The sequence below is a fragment of the Grammomys surdaster genome, unplaced genomic scaffold (assembly GCF_004785775.1).
Source record: "Grammomys surdaster isolate TR1022 unplaced genomic scaffold, NIH_TR_1.0 125979, whole genome shotgun sequence".
Classification (NCBI taxonomy): domain Eukaryota; kingdom Metazoa; phylum Chordata; class Mammalia; order Rodentia; family Muridae; genus Grammomys; species Grammomys surdaster.
Genome location: NW_021620795.1, coordinates 3,994,772 through 4,017,856, shown reverse-complemented (window position 1 = coordinate 4,017,856; position 23,085 = coordinate 3,994,772). Strand labels below are relative to the sequence as shown.

The 23,085-nt window shown below is 39.9% G+C and overlaps 1 protein-coding gene across 2 annotated transcripts in view; it reads left to right on the top strand.

The window, feature by feature from the left end:
• Nucleotides 1–23,085, top strand: part of Cacna2d3 (calcium voltage-gated channel auxiliary subunit alpha2delta 3) — a 793,771-nt gene that overhangs the window by 739,175 nt on the left and 31,511 nt on the right. For both annotated transcript variants that reach the window (XM_028754076.1, XM_028754077.1), the window contains 4 exons: nucleotides 294–369; nucleotides 3,278–3,330; nucleotides 4,850–4,905; nucleotides 12,756–12,867. In XM_028754076.1, coding sequence (XP_028609909.1) covers nucleotides 294–369; nucleotides 3,278–3,330; nucleotides 4,850–4,905; nucleotides 12,756–12,867 — 297 coding nt within the window. The remainder of the gene's footprint in view (nucleotides 1–293; nucleotides 370–3,277; nucleotides 3,331–4,849; nucleotides 4,906–12,755; nucleotides 12,868–23,085) is intronic.

Below are 23,085 nucleotides of genomic sequence, written 5' to 3'. Positions count from 1 at the left end.
CCATGCCAACTATGCTTGTTTTGAAATAAAATGGAGAGAATTCATCAAGGTGGATGGTTTTGTGTCTCCCTCCACTCTATCAGACATCTTCAGTCCATCCCTTTGCCAGCCTTACATTGGTGATGTGATTCTGTTGCAATTTACTACCACACTCTATGCCTATAATCATTGGGCCTCATTCTGTTTGTGACTATAGCTCACGATGCTAGTGACCACTCATCTCCCTGGCCCTAAGTATTATGTAGTCGCCATATGTTTTCATTTTCTGAAGCCTCTTTCTATTTCCCCCATAGAATAACCTTGTATGACTACCAAGCTATGTGTAGAGCCAACAAGGAGAGCAGTGACAGTGCCCACGGACTCCTGGATGTAAGTACAAGGCTGTTACCCAGGGAATAGCTGGGCACTTCTGCTGCCTTCGGGACCTGTGGCTCAGACTTTAGGGTAATCAAATGTACCTTACTCAAAACCAAGAATGTTTAAAGGTATTTCCTGACTTGACTCAATCAGAAATGTTTCTGTTTAAACCCAGATCCAGTGGTTATATAAGTTAAAAATCAGGTCAAGGTCTTAGATGGATTAATGAACAGTCTCCTTTTTATAGACAAGGTAGGGGGAGCTTCGATGACTGTTACATAAGAGGATTAAAAGAATTTGGTTTGCTTAACAGAAATTGACCTTCTGAGGGAGTTGGTGAGATAGCTCCATCACTACATTTCCTTCTACGTAACCATGAGGACCTGAGTTTGAGTCCCTAGGACCCACATGAAAGCCAAACATGGCTGTGTACATCTGTAAACTCAGTGCAGGTGTAGCATGGAGTCAAGTGAATCTCCAGTACAGTCTAGCCAGCCTGAATCCCTGAACTTCAAGATCTTTGAGAGACTCTGTCTCAAAAACTAAGGAGAACTGCAACAGAGGAAAAGACATCTGTCATCTTCCAACCTCTGAATACACAGGTAGACACACAACGGAGTACTACACATGTACACATGCATTCACACACAGGAAAATATCTTCCTTTGGGCTTGTAATAGTGCTCTCAGGCCTTGAGTGATCAGGCGGGTTCCTCTGCTATTCTTAGTGCTTTCTGCCTAGGAGCTGCTTCCACCGAGGGAGGATACTACAACCTAGGATGAAGGCATACAGTGCTGTGCCCTTAAAAGCGGGCTCCAGCCTGTCAGAAACCAATTATTGTCAGTTTTAAAATGTAATTTGCAATGTATAGAAAATATCAGTTTGACCCTCAATTACCTAAAATCGCAGACTTTTTTCTTTTTTAAGGTATACCTCAAGATAGCCCACAGATGTAATACAAACATAACCCTTGAAATGTGATTTTGAAAATACTAAAAACCAACCAAAATGTCCCCTTAAAGAACAAGATTTCAATGCCATTTTGATAAACCTTAGCAGCCTCTGTGAGACCTGAGACCTTAGTGGGGAGTGGTATCTGAGAGCCAAATGTTTAACAGGATTCTTCTACACAGAGTGAACCAGAAAGGGTCTGAGATACAAAGTTTCTGACAGGCAGCTGAGAAGTTGGACTTTATAGATAGAGAACACAACTCCATGGAAATCTTTAGAGGAAACATCACTTGGAATGGGGCGTTTTTGTTTCCAAACTGGCTTTCCCTGCACTTAGTGTGACTATTACCAGATTTGAAATCTTCCCAAGACACGTTTTCTTGATTCCTTTTAAAAAGCTCAATGACCTTATGTTACTCAGTGATTGTTTACATTTGCAATCTTAATCTCTATTTGCATAATCCCTTTGTTTGCTCAGCTCTCCTTAGAGTCTGGGTCTAGCAGGTTCTGCCTGAGTGCCTTTCCCCTGGCCTATGATGAGCCAGTGCCAAGCTACACAGCCTTAGAATTCCTCAGTCTATCCTCTCAGCTCTACCCATCCCAGCAGGAACAAAGACACAGAGTCAGCCGATGGTCTAACTCCTTGGGTCTTTCTGGGACTCGGGAGAAGTGATGGTTTTAATGTCTTAACACCTAAAGATCAGAGCTTGGGGATTTGGGGCATTTGGTTTTAAGAAAAAGTTAATATCTATTAAAGTTAATATCTTTCTCTGACCCTAAATTTGGAGGAAGAGAGTCCTCTGGTTCAGGGCCTGAATGTTAAAAGCCTTATTCAAATCAAAGTGAAAAATATACAGCCTTGCAAAGCAGGGTGGGCTGGGAATAAGCCCAATGGGTTTCGTTTGTTTGTTTGTTTATGCTGCTCTCACTGCTTTCTGGCCTGAGACAGGAACCTTTCAGCAACAGTTAGGACACTATAAATTCGTTCTTGTTTTATTTAAAACTGGATAATTCCTCCATTACCAGTTCTGGTTCTTATAATAAAAATGCTCAGAGAGGGGGATTAGGCAGCTGTCGCCTCAGAAACCAAGATCTGGCATGCACTTTCCTAACGGCAGCCCCAAAAGGTGCCGAGGATTTTCTGGACCTGCTGTCTGGAGCCGAGCTTTCTGCCAGTGCCATCGTCTGCCTTGCAAATCTGCACACCACTTACATATCTGGCATACCTAGGTACAAAGAGCCAACTGAGGGGGACATGGTATTTTCCAGAATTCAGGAAATTGAATTATCCACATAGGAAATATCACAGAGTAAACAATCCGACTGCTTTTTTTAATTAAAATATTCTGAAATAAAGATTAGGCTGTCAATGCCTTCTTTTATAGCATGCGGGGGATTTTCTGTGGGGATAAAATCACATGTTCATATGGTTATCATTTTTTCAAGTCCAAATATGTAAGTGCGAGAAAGGGCGGCCCAAATCCTACATAATTCATGGAAGGCATTAAAATCAAGTGTGTTCAATTTGTGCTTCTCTCAATGAACGACACACAGTGATGGAGAACTGCGAGTCACCTTTCCAAAGGGAAGCAGTACGAATTATCATTTGAAATTAGTTACATGATTCCAGCCCCTCAGCACCAGGCTGCGAAATATTAGCCCCTAGAGGGTAAAGGTTTAAGCATCGTTTGCTGAACTTCCTCCTTCCTCCCAATGATAACCCTTGTATTAGATCATGTTTATTTTACTTGTAAATCTCATCTCACTACAGGGGAGTTCAAAGTTTTAAAATGTTAGTTTTGGGATACAGTATCTAAGCATTTTCTTCCTTTAGCTAGACCCTCCCTGGTTTTTAACATGATATCCATCTCTCTAGAAGAATAACACTGTCTGTATGTAATGCCTTAAGTCAAACTACAAACATCTTATGTAATCCATTGTTTTAATGGGGGTGAATTCTTCCCTTCAGCCCTATAAGGCCTTCCTCTCTGCAGCCAAGTGGATAATGACGGAACTTGTCCTGTAAGTACCATCTGATACCTTCTTTTCAACAAGTATCCTGTTCTTCTGTTTCTCTGATAAAGTGAATGGGGAGAAGGTACTTCCTGTTCCTTCTGACCTCAGATCCATGGAACACCTCAAAGTATTGAACTCTGAGACCACAAAGTTATCTTGTTTTCGTGTTAGTCATATGTGAGCTCTCTGCAAGCCTCCCTGTCATCCTTGAGCAGACTAACAACTTAGGCTATACAAGCCAAATCTATTTATTGTGGTTACTGTTAAATTTAACACGGATGCCTGGCTGTCTTAATGCTGCCTGGGTGGGCTGTGGTCAGGAGATCACACAGCTACGCTGTCCACTGTTGCTCCAATGTCTTGGCTTGGGCAGGAGCCAGGTTTACAAGGGCTACAGAGAGAGCTAGGGGCTCTTCCTAGGTATGAGTTAATAAGTTTACCTTATCAAATTGTGGATCCTGGGAGACTTCCTGACTTAGGCCAGACTTGAAATGTGACAAAGATGAAAATTCTGGCCTCCAGATGAGATACTAGATACATTGCATCAACAGTGTATCTCAGGAAAGAGAAGAATTCCATGACTAGAATATTGACCAGAACACCAAACTGTCACTCCAGGCAGGATCTAGTGCTGTAGATTTAAGGCAAACCCCTTGCCATTTGGTGAATGGACATTGTGATAAATTATATATATATAAATATGTATATGCATATGTGTATATGTACATACATATATACATACATGTTTGTGTATATACATATATACATAAAATATGCATATACGTATAAACCTATACTAATCCAACAATGTTTATTCATCCAAAGGCAAACAAGTGCTCTGTACATAAAAGACATGAAAGACATTAAGGCAAGTGGTAGAATTTTCATGGATAAATAGCTGTTAGGGATAGTAACCACGGGTCTAAAAAGTACATGACTAGATATTTTTTTAATCTATCGCCATTCATTTAGAAGGTGATTTATATTATCTTTGCATCTTTCACAAGCAATTGAAAAATTCTGATTTTTCTGAAGTTAGATTATGGCATGATTTTGTAAAAATTTGACCCACTCTTTGCTCCCAAACAGATTTGCTGAAGTCATATATTGCTGCAGACCATGGTTCTGACCTAGAAGAATGTTCTGATTTTAAGTTCTGGATTAAGGCAAAAGGCCCTTTAGAAATTGGCTAATTATTGAGGAATAAACTAGGTTAGAGGATAAGGAAGTAAAGGTGAATTACTAGAGGCTGACTTCTGACTAAATAGCAGACATTTCTCAACCAGGAATCCCTCTCAACTAGGACACTGTGATCTTAGGCCACAGGATGTAAAATAGCTTTTTTCTAAGTGAGCTGAACCCTAGAGGCAATTCAGTGGAAACTCAGCCAGCCATAGCAATGTCCCAAAGCACAATGTTATTTCTTGCAAATGGGGAGGGGGCAGCACAAATGACATAAAACAGTACTGCTCTACCCAGGGGTTAGCTGATCTCGTAACTCTGGGCTTTTCCACTGTTTCTTTAGGTTCCTGGTAGAGTTTAACCTGTGCAGTTGGTGGCACTCTGACATGACAGCTAAAGGTAAGCAACAACTGGGGTCTCTGTTCCTCAGTGTGAGTGATGAATCCCAGGTCAGTGACACTCTTCATCAGGGATCCACTGACCTGCATTAAACCATGCAGGACAATGTGACAGTTCTTCAGCTCTGTCAGCAGAAGGCCCCTCTCTGCTGAAGCCTATACCATGCAGTGGGATGCAGAATGCCACAGATTCTTTTGGCCCGAGTTCACTTTGACCTGCCAGAGGAGCCACTTTTGGCAGGATTTGAAACCTTCAGAAAGCTGACAGGCAACACGAAAGGTCAAGGGAGGCAGACAAGTCACCATGTCCTGGTGGGAGGAGTGGATAAGCGGTCTAGTTTTGTCTGCTCAGCTGCAGACACGTGAGTCAATGATCTGAGTGGTGGATAGTGGATAGTCTCAGAGGCCCAAGTCTACAGTATGGTTAAAGTTGGGCTTAACTTTAGCAAATGAATTGATCTCACCAAGGCTCAGTTTCCCTATCATTAGCACAGCAGGAATAATTTTTGTCTCTGTCTTTCTGTCTCTCGGTCTCTCAGTCTCTTTGTCTGTGTGTGTGTGTGTGCGTGTGTGTGTGTGTGTAATAAGATAAATCATATTGCCTGATTATCAGAATAAATGGAACCTAAGATTCTACTGTAATTAATTAATTAATTGTAACTGATACTGCAAAATTTTTAATTAACCCCAATAATGCAGATGACAGGGTTGACACCATCAGTGATATCTGCTATCACTCCATGGTTGAGCACTGTCCCTTGGCCACCTGTCTCCTCCAGCCCTTCTGAGCCAATGCAAGGTCTTAGGTACTCTCTGTGTTTTTGTTTTTTTTATCTGGGTGTTTGTTTTCTGAATTTCTTAAATCTGTATGTTAAAGACTGGCAGGCTACTAGCACTCACTGTATTTTTAACTATTTGTTTTTTTAACTGTGAGACCATTAAGTGGTACAACTAGCTATTGTATGTTGACACTGCATTTTGTACCACAGGGGCTTGCTGAGTAGATGTTCTGAATCCCCAGGCATTTACTTCTGTTCCCTCCTGAGTTCATTCACACTGGATCTCTGTTCTAACCTAGGGCCATCACACTGCTGTGTTTCTTTTACATCACAGTAGGCTTCCTTGGTGACCATATATGTATGTGTGGTCTCATCAGCACCCAACTGAAGCTGAGCACTTTGCTCATCAACTACCCTGTACAGTCATTTTTTTTTTACCAGTCATAATCCTATCAAGTCTACTGGGATGGTACTAGTTTTGAATTATAGGGCACGTTCATTATCCTAGTCTAGAAATCCAATGTAAGTAAGTAACTGAGATTGTGAAGAAGGTTTTACACAGTTGACAGGACACTCACAATATCAAATACAAATCCTAATGAGATCAGTTTAGGATTATAATTCATCCACACAAAGGTATATTATACAGATACTGCAAGCATTTTAATTAAATTTATAAAATGTTGATATGCTTCAATAGCCAGATGCAAGGAATCATGCCTGTAAGTTCCTCAGCTACTCAGAAAGCCGAGGCAGGAGAATTGCTGTGAGTTTAGGAAGTGGAGACTTGCCTGAGCCACATAGCAAGATCTGTACCCTCTACCATAAATAATACAAGTATTTAAAATGATAAACAAAAGCAAGACATAAAACCAGTGATGAGGCACGGTGGAGTTAATACAGTCAGAAATCAACATGGAGAATAGGAAATTAGTAGACAGAGAACAAAATGCAACTCATAGTGACAGAAAAAAAAAGACTATTATATCTACTAAAAAATACTACCTCTGGTATAAATCTGCTTTTGTTGATATTATATACACTGTATTTAAAAAAAAGTGGGATAGGATAAATCTGTAGGGCTTGAGAGCCTGATTTGCAGCTTGATTAGTCTCCCTACACCATCTTTCTATAGTGCCAGTAACTGGGAACAAGGACCCATTCCATTTAAATGAGGTTGTGCTGGCTCTTATGTGGCTATTTAGCCGGCAAGTTGAACCCTGCCTGTGCAGGCAGGTCTGGGAATCTCCGGCTTCTCAGATGCTTAGTAAAGGTTAATTAGATATAGTACAGGTTTGAAGTGGGCACAGGAGCACATGTGCATGAGTCTAGTGTAAAAGTGTGTGTTCTGCTTTGGGGGAGGTGACTATTTCTTAGGAGTAAGCTTTGTGTTGAGGATAGTAGAGGAGTCATCTTTTGGTGGTTAATTGTTTCTCTCTCTCTCTCTCTCTCTCTCTCTCTCTCTCTCTCTCTCTCTCTCTCAGCAGTTTCTCTGTGTAGCTGAGAGTGATCCCAAACTTTTGATTCTCCTGTATCTAAATCCCCCTCTCAAGACTGAGGAGTACATCTTACTGAATGGTGGACAAACAGTCCACCAACTAAGCTATATCTTCAGTCCTCAAGAAAGACCATCTTTATGTTAAATTCCACTGTCAGAGCTCTCATTCTCACCTTGTCCTGTCATCTCAAACATCTATCCTAGCTTTCCATTCCAAAAGACTTAACAATTCTTTTCTCTTCTCTTCTCTTCTCTTCTCTTCTCTTCTCTTCTCTTCTCTTCTCTTCTCTTCTCTTCTCTTCTCTTTTCTGTTTTCTTTTCTTTTCCTCTCCTCTCCTCTCCTCTCCTCTCCTCTCCTCTCCTCTCCTCTCCTCTCCTCTCCTCTCCTCTCCTCTCTTCTCTTCTCTTCTCTTCTCTTCCTATCCTTTGAGAGCCCATCACTGTGATCTTTGCTTTGCCTGGAGCAGTATTGTTTAACTGAGAGGATGGTCTGCCTCTGTCCCCAGAAGTCACTGCACTATCTGGGGACATTTTTGATTGTCACAGCTTGCTACTGGCATCTAGTGGGTAGAGGCCAACATGCTGCTAGACATTCTACAACACTCACGATAGCCCCTACAACAAACTGATAGCTGAGTCAGTAGGGCCAGCATCGAGTAGTCCTGGCCTTGATAAAGGGGTGCAGATCAGGGCACGGAGGCATGAATTCTATAGACACTCTAGAAGGTTCCCACTCTGAGCTTAACATCCCTTATTTATCCACAGCTATCCCAAAACAGGGCAAAATTACACTGTGATACTTTAGTTCTCAATGGTCTGCCTTGAGGATCTTCTTATACCCCTCCTAAAAGTTAATTTCCAGATATCCCTTTACTCTAGACCACTGGTTCTCAACCTGTGGTATGAAACCCCTTTGGAAGGTCACCTATCAGATATCCTATATATCAGATAATTTACATTATGATTCATAACAGTGGCATAACTAGCTATAAACTCTCAACAGAATAATGTTACAGTTGGGGGTTACCATAACATGTATTAAAGGATCTCAGTATTTGGAAGGTTGAGAACCACTGCTCTAGGCTGTGACACCTTCATCGCGTGGATATAAGAAAAGCTGGATCTTTACATTGCTACCAGTGGTGTGCTAGCATAGAGTGCTCCAGAGTGCTAGGAAACCCTTTTAGATCTCCTTCAAACTCCTCCCTCCACTTTATCTAAAAGGTAGTTACTGGCATTACATATTAACAGATCTCTCTGAAGATATAAGTCATGTGGATAGGTAAGTAGATAGGAGAGAGAGAGAGAGAGAGAGAGAGAGAGAGAGAGAGAGAGAGAGAAAGAGGAGAGAGAGAGGCCAACATCTTCCATTATAATGAAAGCCTCAGCTGCCTTTCTTTGAGTGTGATGTGGACCTGGATTCCCACATGTGAACTGTCTAACTAGGTCCACAGCTATCTACTCTACTGGGCAGTAATATGATTTTTGCTATGTTATATATGAAGACACTGAAATGGATAGGTGTATGTGAATTCATCCGGGGGATACTGTTATGAGAACATTTTGTTAAAAGTCTGTGTAAATCCTGAATCTAGGGGAGGAATGGGCTCAGCACCATCTTGACTTACAATTCATTCTAAATTTACCATTCTCTCACTAGATAAAGACTCTGAGCTGAGACATACGTCTTTGTTTTAGCTAAAAATGGAATCCGTAATTATACTGTTTATCTGCCTCATTTCCTTGATGAGGGGACTGTGGAAACCCACTTCTACTTGATTACCACAAAGGTCTCATTTGGGTGAAATTTCACAAAGAGAATGGAGCTTGCTGGCACCCTGTTATGGATGAGGATGTATCCACAGAGACAAAAGGAGAGGGAGGCTATTCAAATGGCAAATCTATCCATTCCCGATTGCCTGCACTTAATTACTGTGAACCCAAGTCAGTTATTCTCATCAGGAACATTTGTTGCTAAGGGAAATTCAAGCCATCTGATTGTGTGCATGTCCCCTTGAATGCTCTATGGGGAGCAAGAAGTAGGTCATGGTGACTTCAGCTTCGGATACCTTTATATCTGGAATGAGAGATGGATCAGAGAGTATCAGTGAGTGTGGCTTCCAGGTGAGATGGTCCAGGTGCACGCCTGGACCCTGCCACTCACAACTGCACGCCTTTGGACAGGCATCTTACTTTCACAGAGTTTTAGTGTCTTTGTCTGCCAAATTATTCAGTAGTAGAGCCTTGCTTATTGTGTGGGAATGAAGGTTCTGTTCACAGATGCACTGTGGCTCTGTGTGGAAGCATGTCCTGAGATGCTGCTGAAAAGGTTTAGTTGTTTCCATTTAAATAAACTCTGACAGTAGAAGGGTACCACATAGCATAGAGCAGTTGCCTAGTGTAAAGCATGTCCTGGATTCGACCTCCTAGCATGGCAGTCAATCAATATATACATTTATAAGATTATGACAAACCATTTTGTAGGACTATGGGCAGACTGTGTCCAGATTCTGAGGCATAGCTGTCCTTTCTGGGAGAATAAGTGACCTAAGCTAGCACCAGCACCTTTGAATACTCTTACCTTTGTTAGACTACGAGTTTTGAATGCCGAGACTTAAAACAGACCTCAGTAAGTAGATTGCTGGCAGCTTTGGTTATTGGTTTGAAATTCCCAAGATAAACAGTACTGGCTGGCAGATATATATGTTGTTTTCCATGTGTTCTAGACAGAAAGGTTCAGGTTAGTTAGAGTAAATGTGTCTATGGCTTTGTGGGATAATTTGTAAAATTGCAACTTTAAGCCTATCTACAGTCATGCTGTAAATAGAGTCAACAGTTATCGCTCCATCAGCATGAGTACCCTACAATTGTCCAAGGAAAAGGAATTTCATCTCCAGGAAGGATCAGGACCAAGTGAGCTTCGCCATGGACATTTTGGACCCATTCCATTATAATAGGGCCCGGATAGTTAGAGTTACAGATGGTGAAATTGTCAGGCTTATTTGAATCACGTGTGTGTGCTGCCTCCACCAACCTGCCTCAGAGCCCATTCACTTTGTGCCATTGGCCTGACTTCAGAAAGCCATGAAGCATGTTCATGCTGGAGCAAAACCACCCCAAGTTCAAAAGTTGTCTCTGCCACCTACTCCCTGGGTGACTTTGGACAAATTAACTCAGTCTTCTCTCTTCTGCCTTCTCTAGGAAGCAGAGATTTTAAAAGAAAAAGAAAGTTTCTACTTCCTAGTTTATTTCTTAATCTTGCCATATTTTGTTGTTAAATAATTTCATGTGTACCAAGCAGAACAGTGCCTGGCACACACCAGCCCTTTAACAAACGGAGTTGTTTGTCAACAGGTTTTACATGCTGTTTGCATGTATGTGCCTTATCAGCTTATAATCTACACTATTGTGGATTTAATTTTTATTTCATTTAGAAATGAGCTTTCCAAAATTCAGATACTTTAAATATAAAAAAGGAAGCTGCCTAAGTTGGACATTAGAATTGTTTGCCAGGCAGAGAAAAATTAATTGTGAAGAACTGTGAAAATAAAATGTGTTACCAAACTGTAGCAAGATGGCCCCACCTTCAGATAAGAGCACAACAGAAAAAGAGGCAAGCAAGGAGAGCCAGAGGCATCCAGGGAGGCCTGCCTGCTATCTACTGAGGAAGCCCTGGGCACTGGAAGGGAAAAACTTCTCACCTTCCCCCTCAGGGACAAGCAGTTTGTCACAAGTGACTGAATTTCTCCCATTTGTTTTATCTGTTGTATTTGCTTAGAAAAATAAACAAAAACCAAAAAACCAAACCAAACAAACTAAAACACTATCCAAGGGGAGACAATGAAGAGATGGAGACATTGCTCAGAAGTGAAGATCATTTGTCCTGTGTGTGTGTGTGTGTGTGTGTGTATGTGTGTGTGTGTGAGAGAGAGAGAGAGAGACAGAGACAGAGACAGAGACAGAGAGAGACAGAGACAGAGAGAGACAGAGACAGAGAGAGACAGAGATTTTTTCTCGTGAGAAGCAGTGTGTACATTAATGCTTCCTCCTCAGTCCAGCTCTGTGAGGTGACCTCAGGTCAGTTAAATCACAAGTTCTGGTGAAAAAGGCTGAACTAGACTCTGAATTATTTTATTTTAAATAAAAAATCATATTCCAGTATACTATGACTCCAAATAGTTTCCTCAGAGGAAAAACACACATGTTAGACACAGCTGTGTTAGAATTTAAAGGCACAGGACACAGCTTACAGATGCCCTAATTATTATCCGATTGTACACAGCTAGGTGTTTTGCAGATGTTGTTCTCATGGACCCTCTTAGATCCCACAGCATTCCAGGAAGACAGTTTGCTCTGGTTCTGACATTCATTCATATGTACCAGGAGCATAACCTGTATTCTATGCATCACATTTTAGAATCAAAAATGTAAACTTTATAGACAAGCTTAATTCTATGCCTATATCAGCCAAAACAAACCAAAAAAACTGATGGTTGTTGGGAAACTGAAGATATTCCAGGGTGCAGTGTCAATTAGTACACCCACTCCTTCTCAGTGCAGAGTGCCTGAGCCACCAGCATCCCTGCTTTATAGAGGAGAATGCTGACAGCTAGCTAGAAGCAGCAGAGTGGGGTATCTGTTCTCCAGACTTCTCTCAGGTAGGAGCCTTTGCACTTAACCCTTTGCTAATTGGCATCATTTAAAGTTGCAAAGCCAAGGATGCTTGTGTCATTTTGTTATTGTTACCATTGTTATAATTAATCCAACACCTAGCACTATGCACTAAGCACTTGTGCTCTGTACTCAACAGGATTCTACTCACTTCTCCCATCAACCTCTGAAAACAGCTTGATTCACTTCAGTGCAAATAAGAATAATGAGACTCAGAGACTGGATCCCAACTACTGGGCAAAAGTTATCTAAACTACTTACCACCAGCCTATATAGATTGCCTACTATGCGCTCATTCTCATGTCCCCATTATTTAAATGGACAGAGTCTTCTTATATTTTTGGTTGTGAGCCTAGCCTTTAACGGCTGAGCCATCTCTCCAGCCCTGACAGAGTCTTCTTGAACAAGAAACTTGATAATAATACAGTTGGGTCTATGGTATACTTCAAAGACATTGTGTATTTTACTATATACATATATTCACAGTTCGGCTTTCTTTAAAGAATAGAACTATGCAATCATATCACGCCATTTGTCTTGCCCTCAATAATATGGTACAGCTTACATTTTTATGTATGCATTCAGATTCCCGGAAGTGTTGGTGCTAAGTTGCTGTGAGTCTGAAGTCAGAGACCCCTTGGCTGAAGTTGACCCAGAGAGTGGAATTCGTGTGATGCATAAATGATAGCCGATCAAGCCAACACAACTGCCTCAGGAATTATAGCTTACAGAGTTGCTTGGCAGATGAAATCACTGAAGTAATTAGAAAATAATGCATTGTGCTGTGCCTAGAAAAATCACAGAGCTTCTTAAGGAGAATTGCATCTGCTGGGTGGGTTGCAAGGCGCGGCATTGAGCCTGAACACCAAGCTTTCATTATTTTCTTCCCTCTTTTCCCTACAGCCCAGAAACTGAAACAGACCCTGGAGCCTTGTGATACTGAATACCCAGCCTTTGTTTCTGAACGCACCATCAAGGAGACCACAGGGAACATTGCTTGCGAAGACTGCTCCAAGTAAGCCACCCCTTAGCCCCTGCAGCCCACTGCACACACCTTTCTATTGACTATGGAGCTTTCCCCATGGTCCAATGAGCCTGGAGCACTCACACACACACACAAATTGCACCGAGAGCCAGGAAACACGTCTGCCCTCTTGTGTGAGCGTAATTCTTTCAGCTGGGAAGAAATCGCCCTTGTTTTTGGTATTGTTTTAATATTGGGAAACATTCAGGATGTATAACAATACAGCCTGGAATATAGAAGCATTTCGTCTAATCCACTGCTATTTGGAGGAAATCCTAACTGATGTTTCACCAGCTTATAGTTGGCAACTTCAGCAAATGTACTTAGATATGTTTAGATAGGACAGAGCCCTTATGTATAGTTGAATACCACCTACAAGGCATGGTTTCTCTGTGGCCTGATGTTGAGCATATAAGGTCCGAGGACAAACATTTTAACAATTTCATTGGTCATTTAGAGACTTGTTTCTCTGTACCTGTTGGCCAGGTGGCTACTGGATAGTTGGGTCCATTCTTATTGATTTAGGTATCCTGTGCTTCCAAGACTATGTTGCTAATAACAACAGACGCTTTCTACATCCTGTTCTTTGATCTCTTCACTGTTGGTGAATGACTCTTGATGAACTTAAGCTTTCTTTTGTTTATATTTTAATATAGTCTGCTTTGTCCTTTTCAGTTTTATGCACTGTGTACCACTCTTAAAGTCTTCACCTTTCCTGACACAGCAACGTTTGCATTTTTCTTCTGAACACATTCATGTGTGCTACTTGTATTTAGAACTTTAACCCTATGCAGTTTGTATGTGGTGCCCAGCACAAGCAGACTTCTGACTTCTCCCTTTTCTATATATTATACAAGTATAAACCTCTACTTCATTTTCAGTGCATGGGTGGTAAGGTACTCGTGCACTGGCCAGTCACATGTAAAGATCAGATGGCAACTTTGCAGAGTAGGTTCTCTCTGTCTGCCTTTACATGGGTTCTGGGGACTAGCCTACATTGGCAGGCTTGCACAGTTGAACCTTTAACTGCTGGACCATCGCAGCATCCCTGTCATCCCTTAATCTGCACTTGTGTGTATCTTTGTGCATATGTGGGTATGTGTGTGAAGTCAAGGATTGAACCTGGAGCTTCACATCTATTAGGAAGCCATTCTATTAACTTGTACTTTTTATGAAATAGTTTTTGATTCCTTATCCATGTGTAGTGATGTTTACACCCACTGATCTGCAGAGCTGTTTTTGATCATCTGTGTTGTCATTGTGTAGGCCCTTAGTATAGCTAGGAGATACTTAGGAGAGCATGTATCCTTTCCTTATTCTTCCATCAAGGTATTTCTGGGTATTCTCAGCTCTTTAGCATTTCATATTAACTTTAGAATTTATTTGTTAATTGCCATGAATTCTAGGGGTTTCATGAAAATTGCTGCAAGCTACAGTCAGTTTGAAGAGGATGACAATTTTTAGAATATCTGACCTCCTTAATAATAAATTAAATATATCTCCTTATTTATATGCCTTTTCCCATGCCTCTTAAAGTAAGTATAAATTATATCAGATTTATGCATAGCCTACTTGCAGTTTTTCTTGCTTTAGTAAGAACACATCTAGAACTACTTTTCTAATGTATAATGGTGATACTTGAGAGTAATAGTAATACATAACAGTAATACTGGTTTCTGTTTATTGAATATTTTATAGATAACAGATTGCTCTGTGTACTTTAGATCTAATAGTTCTTACATGGATTCCCTGGACTCTTTGCATAGAATATGTTATAATTTATAAAACGGTATCTAATCTTCATACTTAATTAAGGTGTTGTGATTTGTGCCACTAGATATTATTGATTAGAAGTTTCTATTTAACCATGTTTAACAATATCGTGTTAAATATATTTATTAGATTTTCTTATTATAGAATGTAAATAATGTAAAAATTTTCATGTTAACCAGTTTTTCAAGCCCCATGTTTTAATTATTTTTAAAGAAATGATAGGCATGAATGTTTCCTGTTATAATGAATGATTCTAGAATATTCTGACAGTCCTTACTAAATGCCATAATATCTTTGAGGAATAGAAAGCATTCTAAAGTTTAAATCCATATTACTAAAAAAAAAAACACATTCTTTTAACAGTTTCATACATATATATATAAAGCATTCTGGCAACATGCATGCCTCTGATCTCTTTTTCCATCTTTCATTCATCAGCCCTCTTCCTTGAACATTTGTATAGCCATTGTTATTGTCCCTGCTTAAAGTTACTGTGGGTTTATCATAGGTCAGTACTTGCTAAATGATTAAGGAAACATTAAGAGTTTCTGTTGCTATCATTATTGTTTAATACCTGGGTAGATGCTGAACTGTTTATAACATATTTATACTATTAAGATAATTTTATTCATATTATTCTGCTGATTTATTTAATTTCTTCATTTGAAATGTGTGTATTTCATTGATAGAAATGTGTATTGCAGGCATACATGTAGGCATTGTACATGTATATAATCATGTATTCCATAATGATATCTTGATTGATGATAGCCACCTTATGTTAACCTGGACCCATAAGATTATACTGACTGGTAACATTGAAGCATCTTAGTTTTCTTGTACTTGATGATATTCACACAATAACAACTTCACCAAATGATACATCTCTTACACAGTATCCCAAGCTTTAAGAAGCAGATGGTTCTGTGAGTGAATGTGATGTGCTGTACCTTTCATAACAGAGACCTTATTTAAAGTGAAAATCATACTTGATTTCTCCAAATAAAACTGTCATTGCCACTTACTACCAAGAAAGAAAAAAAATACCTAGGCTAAGACATAAGTTCATTTATTTGACTTATTTGGCATATTCAACTTACATCTGTGGTCAAAAATAAAAGTAGCTAGAATTTTCTTTCCTGTATTATCATTTGGCTTTGCTGTTAAGTTGTTTTCACAAAACGTCTTAAGGGATTTTCCCCTTTTCTCTACTATTTGTAATACTTCTTATGAGATAACTATATGTTTCTCATGAATTTGGTAAACATTCACACAGCTCCCGGTGTCTGATGGGATACGTGGGGTAAGCGTTTACAACTACTTAGTCACTTTTTTGTGAATAGATCTCTCTGTATTTTCTAATTCTCTTTCTTTTATAAATCTTTCATTTTATTATTTTTAAGTAACATGCAAATTCCTGGGTTCTGTTATGTCATTTTTATATGTACATATCATTTTCTTTTCATTCTCTTTATTTTTTGAATTGATTTAGTGATTATATTTCTTTTGATATTATGTTTTTCATCTCATTTCCAAGTTTATTGAGTTCACTCATGAACGGTGCTTGATTTAAAATGTTAACGTATTTGTTATTTTTGTCTCTTTCTTTCTTTCTTTCTTTTAAAAATTATCTGGTATATTTAAAAGTATACCTATTTATGGGGTACCATGTGATATTTTGAGATACATTGTATAAGTATTCAAATTAAAATGTATATATCTCCTCAAATACTTATCATTTCTTAATGTTAAAGATATTCAAAATTCTCTCTTCTGGCTTTTTAAAATAAATATGCAATACACTGGCCCCTTTCAATCTGTGAGTTTTAAATTCTTTTTCTATCCCCTTCATCTCTGTCTCTCCCATCTCATCCTCTTCAGCTGCCAGGGAGGTGTTGTTTGTCTTTGTTCTATGTTTTGAGTTTAATCTGTTTTTAGTCTTTGAATATCTTGGTTTAGTGTTCAGCTTTTCTCTGTGTGCTATGTGTTTCTCACTCCATTCCAGTACATCTTTACCAATTTAATGCCTAGGTTTTCAAACTTAGGCTGTAAAAGTTTTCTAACTTGAAGCCATTTGTATCTGCACACATTCAAATGGTGGCTAAACTTTTATAATAGATGGATTTTGAGCCTCTTGTTTATTATTGACATCTATTTAAATGGTGGTATAGCCTGCACAATGTGCTTTCCTGTATCTGTGCAAAGTTGGTTTCCACTGTAGTATTTGTTCATGAGCTTTGAAAGCAAGTTACATTTTCAAATAGCTTTGTAGAAAGATCACTATTTACCTATTAGATGAAATGTGATCAGCGTATTTCAAACCCTTACTCATTTTTTTCTATTATGTATATGAGTATTTATGACAGATGTTATATAATCTCTTCCCAGAGTTAGGGGTTTTTACCTATCATTTAGTTCATCTTACGATCTAGACTCTGAAGTTGTGTTACGTGGAAATCCTTGTTTGGGTCAGGATTGCTTTCTAACCAGTCATTCCTTTCTCCCAATGAGCCATCTTTATACATAAATACCTCATACATCTGCTTCTTCCTGCTTACCATACAGGTAAAGCTGCTCATTCAGGGAGTGTTGCCTAAGCACATGTCCCCAGTCCCTTCATTTCTCAGTTCCGCTGGTGTCTTTTTCACACTTGTATTTTGCTCTGTATCTAGGATATGGTTGGACTTGACATTTTCATTGCCTCTATCCTCTGCTAGATTGACCCTTGGATGTTATATTTGTGCTTTCTGATGAGTTTGAATTTATTCCTAGCATCATTTTGGATGTTTTTCTTTTCTCAGCTTTGTTGTTTATTTTTACTTTTATTATTTTTGTAAATTTTTTTGTCTACCTTTTCCTCTGTGAGTACAGAGGTATACTCTGAATCCTTCCAGTGGCTACCCTTGCTCTGTGGCTATGCCCTGATTAGTTAGAGCCTCTCCCTTGCTCATGAACAAATGAAAACTTAAGATACTTCTAACTGGGCTCATCTCCTAGCTCATTATACAGCTCCCACATTCTGTATTTTTAATCTAGTAACCATTTGATTTAATATAGCTTATCATTGGTTGCCTCTACCACCATTGCTTTAGGAGTGTCATTTTTATTTTTGGTTGTTAGGAACGATATAGGAGTGACACATTCTCCCATGCTTTGTTTAAAGTCCTCCTGGATGTAGCATGAACACTGTCATACAGGCCAAGGCCACAGACTCTGAGTAAGGATGCTTTCTACTGACTCCTGTATCTCAGCTCTTGGATCTGGTAGGTAGTTGGCCCCCTCCTCCTTGTCAATGGTTTTCACAGAGTCCTTTCTCTAGCCTGTTCTGAAGTCTTACTGAGGTGATTCTCAATATCAATTTATCCATTTTGCTTATTTGATTTATCCTTTGTGATTTTTTTAAAACTCAGCTTGCTTTTGTCTGTTGCTTAAAATGTCTACCCTGTTCTTAATATGCATGACTTTCTAGAAGATTAATTTACTTCTTTTAAAGGTAATTATTTCTTCTGTACAATCTTTGTTAGGTTCTCTGTGCTAAATAGTAACCTTTTAAGAGTGTTCTAGTAGCATCCCTTAGAGAGCTACTGACCATCTTTGTCCTTGTGCATGCTTTATTTGATGGTAAATGCTTTACTTGTGTATTCCGTTATAATTTTTGAAACTCTGAACTTGTATATTAATTATTATTCTGTGGCACTAGCACAGGGCTCAAGCTTCTCTGGTAGCTGTGCCTTTGAGCTCCTCTCATGTATCTTATTGGTATTGACTGCCTGGGAATAATTGTGATGTAAGTCTACATATTTAGGGGCTTCATCACCATATAATTACGGTAAATATTTTCCCTAAGCAGAATTCATTTTCAGCTAGAAGTTTGACTTCTCATGGATGCTGCTGTTTTTCCCTCTCAGAGCTCTGGTGCAGGTCAGATTGTCAGCTCCTTATGCTCAGCTGTGCAACTTGGCTTTCCCTCTTCGCATAAGCTCTTTTGTAATTACTTTGTTTTCTCATGACATTCCACATGTCTGTTTACAGCAGGACAGCTTTTATATTTTCCCAGTTTGAAATGTCACAGGTGTTTCTTCTGATTGGGGACCTTCTAGGGCCTCACAAGAAAGTGATGAGCCTGTGTAGTGATTTAGCACAGGGGGCCTTGGAAGTATAAAGGTTCAGGATGTGATCCCTGCCTTCTTAATTTCTTTGTAATAATGGACAAGAAAATTCAACTTGTGGATAACTTTCTCTTTCTTGTATAATTGTGGGGTAATAATAGTAAGCTTCTCATGGACTTGTTACAAGAACCAAGTGAGAAAAAATATGTTATGGTTTTAGCATTATGCTTAGGACAAATTAATACCCAGTAAATGGCCACATTCCATGTATGGATAGTGCTCGGGAATACTTGTATGTGTGTACCCTGACCCCAAAGTCATATGTCAGAACCTGTTTCCCAATGTGATAATATCAGTAGGTGGTGTCTTTTAAGAGTTGCTTAGGACCTGAGGGCTGTCCTACCCCCTTCCCAGTGAGATTAATGTTCTTATAAGAGAAGCCTAAGGAAGTCTGTCTGCATCTCTACCACATCTTTGAGCAGAGGGTAAGCTCTCTCTGCAAGGTCTGCTGGTGACAATCTGCAAACACTTTTGCTTTCCTTAAGTTACTTACTAAGGTATTTTGTTAAGTGCCACAAATGGCTGAGATGTTTCAGATCACACATTCACTAAGTTTCAACCCTGAAAAACATTCTAGAGAAGTATGAATATTCATGTCTCTAGTCTAATATCACTCTTGCCCCCACAGAAACATAAACTACATGTCAGATTTTAATAGCACATCTTAGAAGTTACTGACACAACATGGCTCTGTGTTCTGGGAAAGTGTATATCACCAATTTAGCAATAAAGAATCTCATAGACCAAAGGGATACTATACCCCCAGGCATCAAGACTGCAAACTCCTCAAGGTCACCCCTATGTTTTGGCAATCATACCTATGTTATAATTCTTATGGCCATCATACCTGAGAAAACAGAAGAAAATTCAAGGCAGGAGATTGGTTAGGAAAGCAGCATTTTCCCTTAATACCTCAAAAAGAGAAACCAACGATGCTGATGCTGTTTGATTAAAATTACCTAAAGGTCTCAGAACAAAGAAACGTCCACCTACCACTTTGCTACATGGGAGACCATGACATTCTCCTGTGGTCCAGAGATTAGGTTGTTGTCATGGAGAATGCATGGGTGGATGGGATGGAGTGCAGAGCAACCATCTCTGCTTGGTTTCAGATCTTGAAGCCCTGTTGAGCTGGAGGAGTAAGGAGGCAAGGCATCGAAGTGCTCAAAAGTATGGAGGGAAGGGCTGAGGCGCTTCCTTCAGTTTTTGAGAAAGCTTGTGATTGAAACATGACTCACAGAGAAATATATGCAAATCCTAAGGTTTCAGGTATAGCTTGGGGCTGGGGCTGGGGCAGTGGCGGTCAACATTTCATTAAGAACAGTTGTATACTATTTCTTTTTTGCCACACAAATCCACCCATGCTGAATGTTAGAAGTTAAGACCTCAGAGAACAGCACCAGCTCCCCAGCAGCTCCCCCAATGTATTCTCTCTTTGGCATAATTTCCACTTCCCATGGGACCCCTACTGTCTGTATTTCTGTCTTCATCAATGGTTCTGCACCTGTAACCTTTGAGGTGATGGAGGAGTTAATAAGATAAAGAAGCTTTGTATTCTAGTAGTCCTGAAGTTTGCTCCTAATGACTTGGCTCCAAAGAGAAAATAAACTACAGGAGGAAAATGAAAACTAGCTGGTGACTTCAGGAAATACTTCCTGTTTTGGCTGTCTGTTACGTTCCACACACTGGACTATACCTGAAGAAGCAAGGATGGTGAAGGAAGCATCCACGATTGTGGGATTTGCAGATAAGTCACCAGGCAGTTTGGATGAGAGCTCAAAAGTGGGGACGCTATGGTGGAGAGGAAATCACTACCTAATAAAAGAGAGGTGTGTGTGTGTGTGTGTGTGTGTGTGTGTGTGTGTGTATGGTAGTGTGATGCGTCACAAAGAGACTGGGGGGAGAGGTGCTGTTGACAAGTGGAGCTCCATCACTCCTGTCTGCAGATACCTTCCCATCTTTTCTAGCTCCATTACATAAAATGCAGTTTTATTAGAACATGTCCATTATCTTTATAGAAATATTCATAAAGATGTTTGTCTCTCCATGTGAGCACCCATTCCTGGCACTCGGGCTGTTAAGAAAGCAAGTCATGTTACTTCATTTTTGGCACTTGACCTTCTTCATGGCCCACAAATAGCTCAGTCTAGTGTCCAGTGCTGTGACACTAAGAAAGCCATGTCTGCCCATGATGTTATTTATGTGTAATTAGTAGAGAAAACTGTCACATTTTGCCTGAAGTGAAAATATTTTCAGATAAATTTATCAAGGATTATTGCTAAATTTTTTTATCAACTTTACAGGTAACTTCAGGTCAGGAGCAATTCCATTCAGAAATAACACAACTGTAGCATTTGGCCAGAAGTAAGCTGGAAACTGAGTTTGGTTAAAATTATAGTAGTTCAGAAATTATGCACTAAGATCTTTTTCATAGAAAAACATCTCGCCTTCCGCAATGGAACACAGAGAACAGCATCCATCACCAACTGGTCTCAAGGCAATGATTACTTTCTTCCACAAGCAATGGCCAGCCATAGAGCCACAGGCCCAAAGACTCCTGTGCCTCTCATGGGAACAGGCATGAGATGCTGGTATGCTCCCCGTGTGTCATTAACAATCTCCCGTCCTTTAAAGGGGATCAGATGACCCTGGGCTTGAGCTGTTTGCTAGGACTCAGGGAACTGTGACAGGTGGTTGTAGCCACAGTGTGAGTTTAGTTTTGTTCTTCAGGGAAGAAGAGCTGCTCTGGACTCCATTTCTATGTAACAGTTTCCTGTATCACAAGATGGTCCAACATGGAACATCTATCCAGGAATGACTCATTTTCTGTAAATAGAAACCTTCAAATTGGCAACTCCAAAAGTAGACATTTATCTGCCTTTAACACAGACAGATATATTATATATTATAGCACAGAGAGACAGTATGCAATATTTTTTAAAAAGGATTTACGAAAATATAGGGTTTATTAAGAATGCAGGAGCCTAAAAGAAAATAAGAATTTACATAAGAATGTCATTAGGGTTGGTGGTTTGGATGCTGTAAGCAATAATTTTCGTCATTCAATATCCCACTGATTATTAAATTAATCTGTTACTCAAACAGCAATCGAAAACAACTCAGCCCATATTTTCTGGGCATTTGTTACTGTCAACAAGTTCGCAGAAGTGAATGTCTAAAAAGAGTGTGAAGTTTTATGATTTTTCCAGAACATTTCCTTACCTCTTGATAACCCTACCCCCTTGGCTAAGGAAATGAGCTGATCCACAGAGGTTTCCCTGGAAGAAGAACCAGTTGTAAAGTGTAATGCCTGGATCCTGCTGAAAGTAATTAATCAGAAATAAAACCTTAAGTACATGTCACATTTAAAGGCTCTGATGCCTTGTTCTGTTTCAACGCCGGTAAGCTACTAATTCCTAAGGTAAAGTGGGCTTCTTTCTTTCTTTTTTTGTTTTGTTTTTTAGCTTGTGATTTTCCTCTTGCTAACACCACTCATTGCTTTTCATAAAAATTCCACTGCCGTCATTTTCACTTCGGGATCTGTGCACAGATTTGCTCATCTTCCTGCGAGCTCCCAAAGCCTTGGCTCTGCTCTCCTCTCTCATCACCCCTCCCCATGAGCCTTTCATTTATCCCCTAAGCTGAAGGAAAGTAATTGGTCTCGAAGCTGTGTTGACATGTTCCATGGGCTACAGTTCAGAGGACCTTAGTTCAGAGATGTTGAGTTCTTAGAGAGGACTCCAGTTTCCCGTTGAGGTCTCAAACTGGGTGGGCAGTTTACCCCATGTGTTCAACTTTTCCCAGCAGAGTTTGCAGGTGTTCCTTTCAAGTGTGCTTTCTGCAAGTCACCTGTAAAATGGACACATTACAAAAAAGAGAGCAGGGCATTTCCCTAAAATCAATGTCAAGAGGGTGAGCTCTGGGGCAGGATTGTAGGCTGGGCCACCACACTTAACAGCACAAAGACCTGAACCAGTTGTTTCAATGTTCTGTTTGCTCACCTCTGCATGAGCAATGATAGTTTGTTGTTTGCTTTTAAGATGTATGAGGTGGTGGGAGTTGCTTAGATGGTAAACCATTTGCCCTGTAAGTATAAGAACCCACATTTTATTTCAATGACCCACATTAAAAAGAAGGAGGAGGAAGAAGAAGAAGAAGAAGAAGGAAAGGAGGAAGAGGAGGAGGAAGAAGATGAGGAAGAGGAGAAGGAAGAGAAGGAAGAGGAGGAGGAGGAGGAGGAGGAGGAGGAGGAGGAGGAGGAGGAGGA